The following is a 12,500-nucleotide window of genomic DNA, read 5'->3' on the forward strand; positions in this document are numbered from 1 at the left end:
CAAGTGTATGCTTTTCACTTCAATGTACGTATGCTTGCAGTTTTTCACGGCGATCATGCTTGCAACGGCGGTCATCCAGCTGGCTTGGGCGGCGGCAGCTGGTGAAGAGAGGGTTCCACCTGCGGAGTTCATCGCCGGAGCTGTTCTCTTGGCAACTTATGTGAGGAGTTTTATTGTCTCAAGAAAAATTGTCATATATACACATGCACGCACACATGTACACACACACACACACACACACACACACACACACACACAACATACAGACACACACATACACACACACACACACAAACACACACGTACATATCACACGCAAATGCACACGAAACACACAAACACACACAAACGCATGCACACACTCACACATCACACATAATTACCATACGATTATTGAAAAAAAACATCATTTGTATCTAATTGCTTTTACCAGGCAGTCTAATCCCCTCAGCATTGTAATGGATTCATTTATATCCTCTGTCTTAATTGTCAGTTTCAAAAGAGTCTTTAAAGGAAGTGCGAGGTCGCTTTCATTAGTAAAAACTGTAAATGATTAACTATTTCATTTGATGTATTTCTTGATAGATCCTGTGTATGGTCCTGATATTGATGGGGAGGCGGAAAAGTGAACAGAACAGCGAGATCCTTTTGCTGTATTGGCTGTTCTCGTTGATTTGCAACCTCCCTCAAATCTTTGCCTTCTTCAACGGATCAAATGGAAGGGTGAGTCACTATTTTTCCATCAGTATAGTGGCAATCTGACTGTAACTATGATATATACAACAAACAAAATAAAACAAACACAGTGAGAACGAAATGAAAATCGTGACATTCCGAAGCCTTCTCAGGTTCTGTTCCAGACGAAGAGATCAAAACAGATTAAAACTAAAAAGGATTCGAAAAGTCACCAGCTTTATTTCGTTGTTACTGTGGCTGCGTTTCATTCTATTTATGTGTACACGTCATTGCTTCCATAATACTTATAGATGATAATAATCGAACCTATTATTTGATAATCCTCTATTTTCATTCGCATTCCATACCCTTCCTATTCCCAGATCCAGGGTGTTCCTTACGCGGTCGCTGTCACCTTCGTCGTCCAGTTCCTGTGCAACGTTGCCCTGTTCCTGGTCAGCTGCTTCAAGGACGCTCCCTCCGCCAGGAAGGAACTCGACGCCTCGATGGTAAGGACTAAATGGACGGACTAAAACGAGGGCCCTTGTTACACTATACCAGAACTTTTTTTTTCTTATTAATAAAAGGGCGCTTGTTTCTCATTCCTGGCTTGAATTTTTCTTCGTAAAGTAGGGGCCCTTTGTAAAATAAGATCCTTTCTTTCCCAAAACAGAGATTTGAATATGTCTTAATAAGAATATTTCTTTCTCAATATATCCTTTCTATAATAAAGACCCTTAATCCCCTTTCCAAATATGTCCTTTCAGAAATATTACTCAAAACTCAATTTAAACAGATGGTAGAATCCAGCATTGATAAATTAAATTCCATCCTGCTTATACCAAAGTCTCGACCCTTCCTAACCGAAACAAGGCCTTCGTTTCACATGCCACAAGTTTTCGTCCTTGTTTCTCGTGACATTAATAAGTTCCATGTTTCTCATACCATAACTTCCCACCAGAGGTTCGCTATTTTGTCATTCCTGTGGCGTCTCTCCCTTCAGAAGCCGTCTCCGCTGCTACGGGCGTCTCTCTCCAGCCGCCTCTTCTTCTGGTGGGCGACGCCCCTCGTCTGGCGCGGCTGGAGACGCCCCTTGACCTCGGATGACCTGTGGGACATCGAACCTCGGAACTCCGCCTCGACGCTCGCGGTTCAGTGGGACGACGCTGTCAACAGGTATAGGGAGTGGTGTGTGTGTGTGTGTGTGTGTGTGTGTGTGTGTTTGTGTGCGTATGTATATGTGTGTGTGTGTGTGTGTGTGTGTGTGTGTGATTATGTGTGTTAATGTATTTCTGTATTCTATACCCCCACACCCATCAACATTTACAAAGACAAATAAGAAAAACCACAAACACACACAAGTGATCAACATCCGAAAATTTCAGAGGCAAAAGACCCAACCTCCCAGAATACAAGACGCAGCGAAAGGCCCGCTACGAACGAGTCACGACCCCCGGCAACAAAGTCTCCATCTTGGCCTGCATCTGGAGGCTGGCGAGGGCCGCCTTCTTCGGCTCGCTCGGCCTCTACTCTGTGTCTGAGGGCCTGCGCTTCCTCACCCCGAGGCTCCTCAGGTCAGTCGGGACGTGGAGTCGGGTCTTAAGGTGTTGCTCTGGACGTGTTCATTTATCATTATTATTATTATTATTATAATTAGTATTATTATTATACACACACACACACATTCGCAATGGCGCAAAAAAGTTTTTTTTTTTAGTACAACTATTATAAAAGCCCCAACAGCTTCAGCGATTGCCAATCCACCATCCCCCCATCCCCCCGTAGGTCCTCATGTTTCTAAAAACCTTTCCTTCCTCATTCCTTCCTCAGTCTGATAATCAAGTTCACGGAGGAAGACGAAGAGCCTGTGTGGCACGGATACCTCTACGCGGTCTCGCTCTTCCTGTCTTGTTCTGCAAGTTCGCTCCTCAAGAACATTTACAGCTTCAGGATGTCAGTTCTATCGACGAGGGTCAAGTCGGTCCTCATGACTGCTGTCTATCGCAAGGTGAATGAGGATAAATCCCTTTCGATCGTTTTATCGTTAGAGACCGTCAAAGTTGCATTGCCGAGTTGAGTTATTGGATTGTTTGGATTGTCACAATTTGGGTAATTTTCTTCCACTTTACAATTATTCATTCTTACTTCGGTCCTTCTGACGTCCAGTGTTTTTGTTTTTTTTTCTTACTTTGGGTTTCAACTAATTACACCTCCTCCTTGTCCTCCTCTCCGCTCCTTGGCAACAGGCTCTCTCCCTCTCGGGAACCGCTCGGCGCAACGCGAGCCTCGGCGAGATCGTCAACCTGATGTCCGTCGATGCGCAGGTCGTGGGTCGGGTTTTCGGGCCGATTTGCAGCCTCCTCATCTCGCCTGTGATAATCGTCTTCTCCATCATCTTTCTTTGGCAAGAACTTGGTAAGGTTGTCTTCTTGCATCGATTTGCGATCATTTTAAAAAAACTGATTGTTATTGTCGTTGTATATATGAATATTTATCCCACGAATCACAGTCTGTGAAATATAACCTAATAACCAACAGAAATCCTCTTCGCTAGACTGCAATATCTTTCTTTTTTTCTCTCTATATATTGCACTTCATTCCCATTTGAGTTATTTCCTTAATTAGTTCGAGTCTGACCACCATTCTCGCAAAACCAGGAGCGAGTGTGCTGGCCGGAGTGACGGTACTGGCGCTGCTCGTGCCACTGACCAGCTTCCTGGCCAATAGGATCAAGGTTCTCCAACAAGCCAACATGGAGTTCAGGGATCGACGGGTGAAGATTATGAACGAGATCGTCAGCGGAATTAAGGTGAGGGAGCGTTGGCTTTTATTATACGGTGATGTACGAACAGCCTTGGCTAGTTGGAAAAAAATCCTGATAGTAGTATAAGTATAGGTTTATTCACGAGAGGGACGCACAGTGAAATTGTCTTAAAATACTTTTAAATATTTGTGACATGAGATGGTATGATTGCGCTTATTTATCGTGTTCTTAATCGTTTTTAATATGTGCTTTATTTCTAACGACTCTCTAGGTATTGAAATTATACGCCTGGGAAGGAGCTTTCTCTAGTATGGTAGACAAAATTAGGAAAAAAGAGATGAATCTTCTCCAGAAGGTGGCTTTCTGCAGAGCCCTCAATTCCTTCTTATCTGGCACGTCGCCATACACTGTAAGTTATTCTCAGTTTGTTACTGATATAAAATCATCTAAATAGTCTAAATGGACCTTGTGTGTGTTCAGGTTTGCCATATAACAAAGTTTCAACAGTTAGCTACTCCTTATTATATAAATTTTAATCATTAAAGCTCTTGATGTGACCACTCCATTACTTGCCCATGCAAACAAAAGCAGATAGCCTTACAATGTGGTTATAGTAATAATTCCTTTCCCTCCCAGGTCGCCTTGGCTACCTTTACTACATATTTGTTAGCGTCTCCAGAGAACATTCTCGACGTAGAGAAAGCCTTCGTGTCTGTATCTTTGTTCAATATTATGAAGCTGCCAATCTGTCGGCTGCCCATCATCATCTCTGACGTGATCCAGGTATGGTGCGCGTGACTGAACATTCAACAGGGAACGGGTGGGAATTTCAGCCTCTGTTTGTTTACAACCGATGCTCCTGTTTGGCTCCCTCATTTTTTTCCGTAAAAAAAATCAAATAAACTCCCTCCCAGACCATGTTGAGTGTGCTGAGGGTCCACACATGGAATATTATTACAGCCAAAATAGATTGAGACTTATTGACTGCTTTGTTATTAAAGCCAAACAGGTTTTGCTCAATTTCCCCTATAATAGTTAGACTTAACAACATTAAATACCCTTATTGCTTATTGTTAACATTTTCCTATTTTCTGAAGGCAATTGTGGCATTTAAGCGAATTGAGAAGTTCATCCATGCTGAAGAACTGGATCCAACAGCTGTATGTCAAGATCATTCTGAAGGTAAGGGCATTTTCTACTTCATGCTCATCACTCTGCTGAATGAGATATGCCACCTTATCCTGCTATGTTTTATTACAGGTTGTCCAGATATTTCAATGTCTGTATATCTAATTTAGTTTACATTCCTATTACCACTTGCAAGAAAGCTGAATTGCGAGTAAAAGTATTTTCCTCATATTTATGAAGATGCTTGCAGAACACACATAACCTTTTTATTCAACCCACCAAGTTTCTCATAAAGGTGCTCTCCTTTATAGTAAATGCCGTTGTCATCCGAGGGGGTAAATTCACCTGGGCAGGCGACGAAGGCCAGGCCTCCTGGGAGCTGAACGACATCAATCTGGAAGTTGGTCATGGAAAACTGGTGGCAGTGGTGGGATGCGTGGGTGCTGGCAAGAGCTCTCTCATCTCAGCACTTCTTGGGGAAATGAGGAAGATGGAGGGCAAAGTTGTTGTCAATGTAAGCTTCATACATATCATTTCCATCTATTACTACTCAAATCGGCCATTTCAAAAGCTCTGAACTTTTCTAAAGGATAAATCTTAGTATTCATGTAAACATTGAACAAATATTTTTGACTAGTACACTCAGATTAGGTATAGGTTTATAAATTTCAAAGTGATTACAACTTTAGTAAAACTGATTCCATAATTATTCTGTAACTCTCAAAGGGTCTTTAAAAAGAAGCAGGCAAGCAAATGACAATCCAGATATGTTAAATATAAACAAACTTTAGAAAAAAGTAATTGCTATGTTTATTGTTTCAAGACAGCTAAGATTTAACCCATTCTGTGTATTCTCGTAATGTGTAGATGTTAACCAAAGTTATTATCTGCAGGGTTCTGTGGCATATGTGTCCCAACAGGCATGGCTCCAGAATGCCACCTTGAGGGACAACATCATCTGGAGCCAGCCTTTCGATGAGAAAAGGTACCGGCAAGTGGTTACAGCCTGTGCCCTCCAGCAAGACCTTGACATGTTGCCTGGAGGTGACATGACAGAGGTTGGAGAAAAGGTTAGATACGTTCTTTCACTCGATGTTTGTTTCCTGATGTTCTTGTCACTTACATCGTATGATTTATGTCTTTAAAATCCCTGTCACTTTGGGATATCTATGGTTCTTTAACTCGAAAAAAACAAATGACTATTGAATAATAAATCTAATATTGTTGTGATTAGGGGATCAACCTTAGTGGAGGCCAGAAGCAGCGCGTATCCTTGGCTCGTGCTGTCTACAGTGCTGCTGATATCTTCTTGTTTGACGATCCTTTGAGTTCTGTCGACGCCCACGTTGGTCGATTCATTTTCGATAACGTCATTGGATCCAAGGGTATTCTAAAGAACAAGGTATGTGAACATAGGGTATGGTACATTGTTTTTCACTAGGAATACCATATGAAGTTCTTTTATCTAATACCATATGGGGAATTTACTACTGAATGTCACATTTACAGCTATTCTAAAATCTATAGGCAAACCTTTAGTCACTGACTAGATAACTTTATCCTGCTTATACACAGACCCGTCTTCTCGTGACTCATGCTGTGACCTTTCTACCTCGGGTGGACGAGGTCATTGTGCTAAAAGATGGACAGATGGTGGAGAAAGGCTCTTACAACGAACTCGTAGCCAAACAGGGAGATTTCGCCAATTTTGTTCAACGGCACCAGAATGAAGATGCAGAAGAAGATACAGAAAGTGGTAAGAGAGTGAGGGAAGAAACGAGAATGGGAGAGGTATAGAAAGAAAGTAGAAGACATACACACATATATTCATAGGTGTATTTTCTTTAATCGTAGACTATGAATTCTTACAACACGCGCTTCCCCTGGTAACAATCGCCACCCAATAAATTTCCTAAAAGTTATAGGGAAGACATTTTATGAATTTCTCTTCTCCGGCAGAGCTGAAGCTGTCCAGTCCTGGTCCCTATTATCACCAGGTGTCATCAGAGTCCCACAAGTCTTCTGTTGATAACGAAAGGTAAATGGGAATATTTAATTAACGTTCAACTAATATAACTTCGTTTAATATCTGAAAAAAATAAAGAAACAGAACATTTTAAGCCGAAAATGTAAGTGTACTGGAATCTTCTCATATCAATTTACATGATAGGTGGTTGTCGTTGCTTTCTGCAAAGAACAATAATAATGAAAAGGAGGATAAGGAAGACGAGAAAGAAAAGCTACGGAGTATGGCGGACGCTGCAGGCAAAACGACCACAAAACAAAAGTTGGTTCAGGAGGAAAAATCCGAAACAGGAAAGGTGAGATAATGTAGCATGTGTATAACCATATATGGTAGACCTAAATCAAGTATCTCCTTAAATTTGCATGGAAATTTGTATATACTGTAAAGTAATAGATAATGAAATAGTAAATATTAATGAAAAACTACTCTTACAGACACACACACATACACACACACACACAGACATACACACACACACACACACATACACACATACATACACACATACATACACACACACACACATAAATATATATATATATATATATATATCTATATATACATACATATATATTTATATTATATATGGTAGGTACATATAAGTCTTTGTTTTTTCCCCCTTTAGCAAAACAAATAATAGGATTTAATAAAACAAAATTCTTTTTTGCGCAGGTATCTCGACACGTATACCTAACATATGGAAAATCCATGGGTCTCCTTTACGCTGTGGTTCCTTTGGTCTTCATAGTTCTTGGACAGGTTAGCATATATTCACTACATTCAAATCATGCAAAACATATCAAAATGTTGCTGGTGGCTAATGTAGTACTGTTGCCATCATAGTAAAACATCATTTTTAATAACGTTTCTTCGCCCTTTGGTTCCAGACTAGTTTAGTGAGCAGCAATGTGTGGCTATCCAAATATTCCTTCTCAAGTGCCGGCGAATCTGGCGACGCTAACGCTACTACGAGGAACTTCGTTGTCACTCGAGAAGTGTTCTTGCTTGGCTACGGGGCCTTCGGAGTCGCGCAAGGTGAGCTCCTGCACCCTCGTCCGAAGTTTTAGTGCGTGCGTGTGTGTGTGTGTGTTACATGTGTAAATACATGAACATATACATAGTACATTACGGTCAGGTATGAATGTATTTTGAAAGGTCAGTCTGATTACGGTGTATGTGTCACAGATAAGCAAAATAATGATACTGCCAGCGATGACTTTTGTCCTAAATTCTGCACATTTAATTTCCGTGCGATTTCCTCAGCCCTGTTCCTGTTCCTGGGGACGCTGTCGTTGATGCAGGGCTGCCTGAGGGCGTCGCGGGTCCTCCACCAGCGCCTCCTGCAGAGCGTGGTGCGTCTCCCGATGAGCTTCTTCGACACCAACCCCAGCGGGAGGATCATCAACAGGTTCAGCAAGGAAATCAGCATCTTGGACATCAATCTGCCGGATATTGTCTGCACCTCCTTCGACCGTTTCGTACAGGTATGTATTATTTGCTCTCTCTCTCTCTGTCTCTCGCTCTCTCTCTCTCTCTGTCTCTCTATCTCTCTCTCTCTGTCTCTCTCTCTCTCTCTCTCTCTCTCTCTCTCTCTCTGTCTTATATATATATATATATATATATATATATATATATATATATATATATAGATAGATAGATAGATAGATAGATAGATGGATATCATTTGCTTCCAGGTCGTTGCAACAATAGTCATGATAATCGCCGCCCTCCCAGCGGCTGGCTTCTTCGTGGCGCCGATCATGGTCCTGTACTACTTGGTTCAGATGTTCTACATCGCCTCGTCCAGGCAGCTCAAGCGCATCGAGTCTGTCTCGAGATCTCCCGTCTACTCTCACTTCAGCGAGACTCTCCAAGGTAAGAGGAGCTCACACCGCGAGAGAGAACACATAGAGGAGCTTGTGAATGTAAACTTGCTTACTCACAAAGACACTTGTACGAGTAACGAGTAACGCAAAGTAGATCACAGTTCGATATTGTTGTTCTATACGGATTGACTTTATGAGTTATTGTTGTCATGGTGACTTGGTAAAACGAGGGGCATTTTGATATATATATACACACTCTGCTGACGTGGAGTAAGTGGCATGAGTGCTGATTTTGAGACATCGGCCAGATATTCAGGCTTCCAGACTAACAGGTTTTCTGATCATATTGGTCACTCTCCTCGCTGTTCAATAATTTCCTCTTTAGAGATATGTCTTTCAATAACATGATGTTTTTATATTCACCAAGCTATACGTCTGATGTTGACATGATGTCTTTTATATTCACTAAGCCATTTATCAACATGTTGATGTTTTTATATTCACCATGCTTTACGTCTGATGTTGACATGATGTCTTTTATATTCACTAAGCTATTTATCAACATTTTGTCCCTCAGGAGTGTCCATAATCCGAGCGTTTAAAAAGCAGCAAGAGTTCTACGAGGAATCGCTTCGTAAGATTGATTTCTCTTTGGAATCTGTGTACACCAATTACGCTGTCAACAGGTATGCTACTACGAGCCCAAACATTTTTACTTTTTGAGCGGGGTGGGGGGATGATAATGCTTTACTTTCCCGCTATGAAGCAAATGTTAATGCGAGAATAGGGTTGAACAAATGAATACTTTTATTTTGGAGAGATTGTGCTTTATTTTCCCGCCTTTCTCTTTATTTTGTAGGGGAATGGGAAGGGCTGGGGAATAATGCTTTATTTTCTCGTTATGATTGGAAGGTTAATATGATTCTCAAAGGTCAACAAATTGCTACAAGTAGCATTAATTTCATTACAAAAGTCTGACGTCATCATTCATCACTTCATCATATTGTCGTACGCATTTCGCTTCTTGACTTATGTTCCATTTTTTCACAGTATAAATAATCTTCAAGTAAATCCTTTATAACCTCAAAGAAAACTCAACCATGCAATTAGGCCATACACGGACACTAAGAAATATTAATCCATATATAAACAATAAAAAAATCTTACAATTAGGCCATACATAAACAATATAAAAAGAATCATCTTACACTTAAACCATACATAATCACTAAAGAAAAACAACCTCTTTACTCCAACAACATCAAACCCAACTTCCTTCGTAATAATTACCTTAATCCTTCCCTCCAGATGGGCGCAAGGGAACCTAGAGATCATAGGGCACCTGATCACCTTCGCGACGGCGCTAGTGGGCGTGGTCGGAAGGGGACACGTGGGCGCCAGTCTCGTGGGCCTCGCCTTGTCCTACGCCCTCAGTGTAAGTGGAGCGTTTGGGATTGGGCGTGTCTGTGGGTGTGGTTGTGCGTGTGTGTGTGTCTATGTATTGTATTATTCAAAGGATTAGTTTTGAATTATTTAAAAGATTAGAGAGAGAAAAAAAAAGATAAGAGAAAGAATGAAAGAGAGAGAGAGAGAGAGAGACTGAATGGAGAGAGAGAGAGAGAGAGAGAGAGAGATTTGATTTGATATGTTTATTCATATATATATATTGTATATACATGAATATATATAATATTAAATGATATCTAGAGTTCGTATTATATTCTGTGACATACATTGTTGGTGTGATATCACTGTGTGTCAATAAGCTATATACATAATATAGTGCATGTATATCACTCTAATTTTATCTATTACAGTCTTTGTGTTTACGTAATATATCTGATAAATATAGAGGACATATCAGAGAGAGAGGTCAAGAGAGAGAGAATAGGGCTGACTGGAGAGCATTATGAGAGAGAGAGAGAGAGAGAGAGACTAAATGCCACATCTCAACTTCTCAGGTAACCGGCGTGCTCGAATTCCTGGTCCGCGTCACAGCTGATATGGAGGCGAATATTGTGTCCGTCGAAAGAATCAACGACTATTTGGAGGTAAGTTAATCAAACTGCTATTTGTCTCTTGTGTCTTTGCTTATGCAGATCTCCTTACGAGAAAGAAGTCACATCTAAGAGGCGTTGTGAATGTGCTTCCACGGATATCATCATTATTAAGAATTGTAATGTTTGCTACTAATCGGGTTATGATAATATCTATTGCACACATACACTAAAATGTGCATTTTTGATGTATACACACACACACACACAATTGCATATTTAACCGCATTCTTTTCATTTCCCATTCCTTAAAATGAATAAATGACTAAAATATCAGTTCAACAAACAGACTTTGAATCAAATCCTCAGTCAAAGAGAATAAGAATGAAAACAAAGACGAAGTTCAACCTGACACCTTGGAAACAATTCCTTCCAGAGAGAACAAGAAGCAGCGTGGACCTCTGAAGGCGTCCTCGCCGCTTGGCCCCAGGAAGGTCGCGTCTCCTTCAGGAATTTCCAGATGCGATACAGACCTGACCTCGACCTCATCCTCAAGGGCATCACGTGCTCCTTCGAGCCGGCGGAGAAGGTGAGGGGAGGGGAAGAGAGGGGGTGATTAGGTGAAGGAAGAGGGGGGGGGGGGCGGAGGGATAGGTAAGAAGGGAGACCTTCGGTGAGAAGTATAAATATTGATATAGATGATAGTTTCATATTGAAATATAATGTTATTGATAACAATAATGATGGGTATGATAATAATGATAATTTTAATAATAATGATGATAGGAATAAGTAACAATAATGATGATGAAAATGATAATGAAATACTACTACTTCAACTGATAATAATAATCTTATTTGCCAATAAGTAAATACATAGATAAAAAGAGAGCTTCGCATGTCACCACCTGCCCCGTTCCGAACCGCGATAAGGACTTCTCTGCCTCCTTGCAGGTGGGCATCGTCGGGCGGACGGGAGCGGGCAAATCCTCCCTGACCTTAGCGCTGTTCCGGCTGATAGAGGGCGCCGGCGGAGAGATCGACATCGACAAGGTCAACATCGCAAGCGTTGGCCTCCACGACCTTAGAGGCCGAATCAGTATCCTTCCCCAAGTACGCTATCTTACTAGATTCATACTTACATTCACTGTTCACTAACCGACTACCTTCTCGTAAACTCAGATATGCCATTTCCAACAAATTTGAAACGCAGATAAAAAAAAAACTTTATGCCTGTGCTCTCCGTCCCACCAAGGACCCGGTGCTCTTCAGCGGGACACTGCGCATCAACCTGGACCCGCTCGGCGCTTGTTCAGACGCCGACCTCTGGAACGCTCTGGAACTAGCGCACCTCGCCGACTACGTGCGAGAGCAGCCCCTGGGACTGAGCCATGTGGTGGACGAAGGCGGGGCTAATATCAGGTGAGTTCAGGATCAGTTTACGAAAGTGGGCGATAGGTGTGGAGATCGAATTAGTGTCCTGTCAAGTGGATTGTTTTAGCGATAGAGGTTGGTAGTTTATCACAGAACAAAAATGTACGTAAGTATAGTTGTCAAACTCGCTATTTATATTTATGGAAAAAAATATATATTGTTAGATACTGTACGAAACAGTGTACCTCACGACTAGCCAAATATGCAAATTCCCAACATACGATCTTACTATCGCATGCTATTAGATTATTAATCCCGAATATCAATCCTATTTAAAACACACTGCAAATCAGATTCGTAATGCCTCACCTAATGTTCTCGCAGCGTCGGCCAAAGGCAACTGGTGTGTCTTGCCCGCGCTCTCCTGAGGAAATCCCGAATACTAGTTCTAGACGAGGCCACAGCTGCTGTTGACCTGGAGACCGACGACCTGATCCAAGCCACCATCAGGTCACAGTTCGCCCACTGCACGGTCCTCACCATCGCGCATCGCCTCAACACCATTATGGATAGTGACAGGTGTGGCATAGCGGTGGTTTTGGTTGTGAAGTTCTCCTTATTAAATAAGAATTGCTCTGAGTTATCTCCATATATTTGTTTTTACATGCCCTGATATATGTGTTTCTTCTATATATTTTTAAGCATTTCTT

The 12,500-nt window shown here is 41.5% G+C and overlaps 1 protein-coding gene across 1 annotated transcript in view; it reads left to right on the forward strand.

Moving 5' to 3' along the window:
* The window catches only part of LOC122252973 (ATP-binding cassette sub-family C member 3), a 12,872-nt gene that overhangs the window by 8 nt on the left and 364 nt on the right, over positions 1-12,500 (forward strand). The window contains exons 1-28 of the mRNA XM_086534104.1: positions 1-160; positions 586-723; positions 1,059-1,184; positions 1,679-1,851; positions 2,061-2,249; positions 2,506-2,683; positions 2,922-3,090; positions 3,333-3,484; positions 3,711-3,848; positions 4,076-4,222; positions 4,537-4,621; positions 4,879-5,081; positions 5,461-5,637; positions 5,802-5,969; positions 6,143-6,323; positions 6,527-6,605; positions 6,738-6,888; positions 7,266-7,352; positions 7,481-7,628; positions 7,857-8,077; positions 8,288-8,468; positions 8,997-9,105; positions 9,728-9,854; positions 10,381-10,470; positions 10,853-11,005; positions 11,371-11,529; positions 11,672-11,838; positions 12,175-12,369. The exon at positions 1-160 is cut by the window's left edge and continues 8 nt beyond it. Of these exons, the coding sequence (XP_086390230.1) occupies positions 8-160; positions 586-723; positions 1,059-1,184; positions 1,679-1,851; positions 2,061-2,249; positions 2,506-2,683; positions 2,922-3,090; positions 3,333-3,484; positions 3,711-3,848; positions 4,076-4,222; positions 4,537-4,621; positions 4,879-5,081; positions 5,461-5,637; positions 5,802-5,969; positions 6,143-6,323; positions 6,527-6,605; positions 6,738-6,888; positions 7,266-7,352; positions 7,481-7,628; positions 7,857-8,077; positions 8,288-8,468; positions 8,997-9,105; positions 9,728-9,854; positions 10,381-10,470; positions 10,853-11,005; positions 11,371-11,529; positions 11,672-11,838; positions 12,175-12,369 (4,244 nt within the window). The 5' untranslated portion in view covers positions 1-7. The remainder of the gene's footprint in view (positions 161-585; positions 724-1,058; positions 1,185-1,678; positions 1,852-2,060; positions 2,250-2,505; positions 2,684-2,921; positions 3,091-3,332; positions 3,485-3,710; positions 3,849-4,075; positions 4,223-4,536; positions 4,622-4,878; positions 5,082-5,460; positions 5,638-5,801; positions 5,970-6,142; positions 6,324-6,526; positions 6,606-6,737; positions 6,889-7,265; positions 7,353-7,480; positions 7,629-7,856; positions 8,078-8,287; positions 8,469-8,996; positions 9,106-9,727; positions 9,855-10,380; positions 10,471-10,852; positions 11,006-11,370; positions 11,530-11,671; positions 11,839-12,174; positions 12,370-12,500) is intronic.

The sequence above is a fragment of the Penaeus japonicus genome, unplaced genomic scaffold (assembly GCF_977035675.1).
Source record: "Penaeus japonicus unplaced genomic scaffold, GWHDUDI00000001_assembly GWHDUDI00000040, whole genome shotgun sequence".
NCBI lineage: Eukaryota > Metazoa > Arthropoda > Malacostraca > Decapoda > Penaeidae > Penaeus > Penaeus japonicus.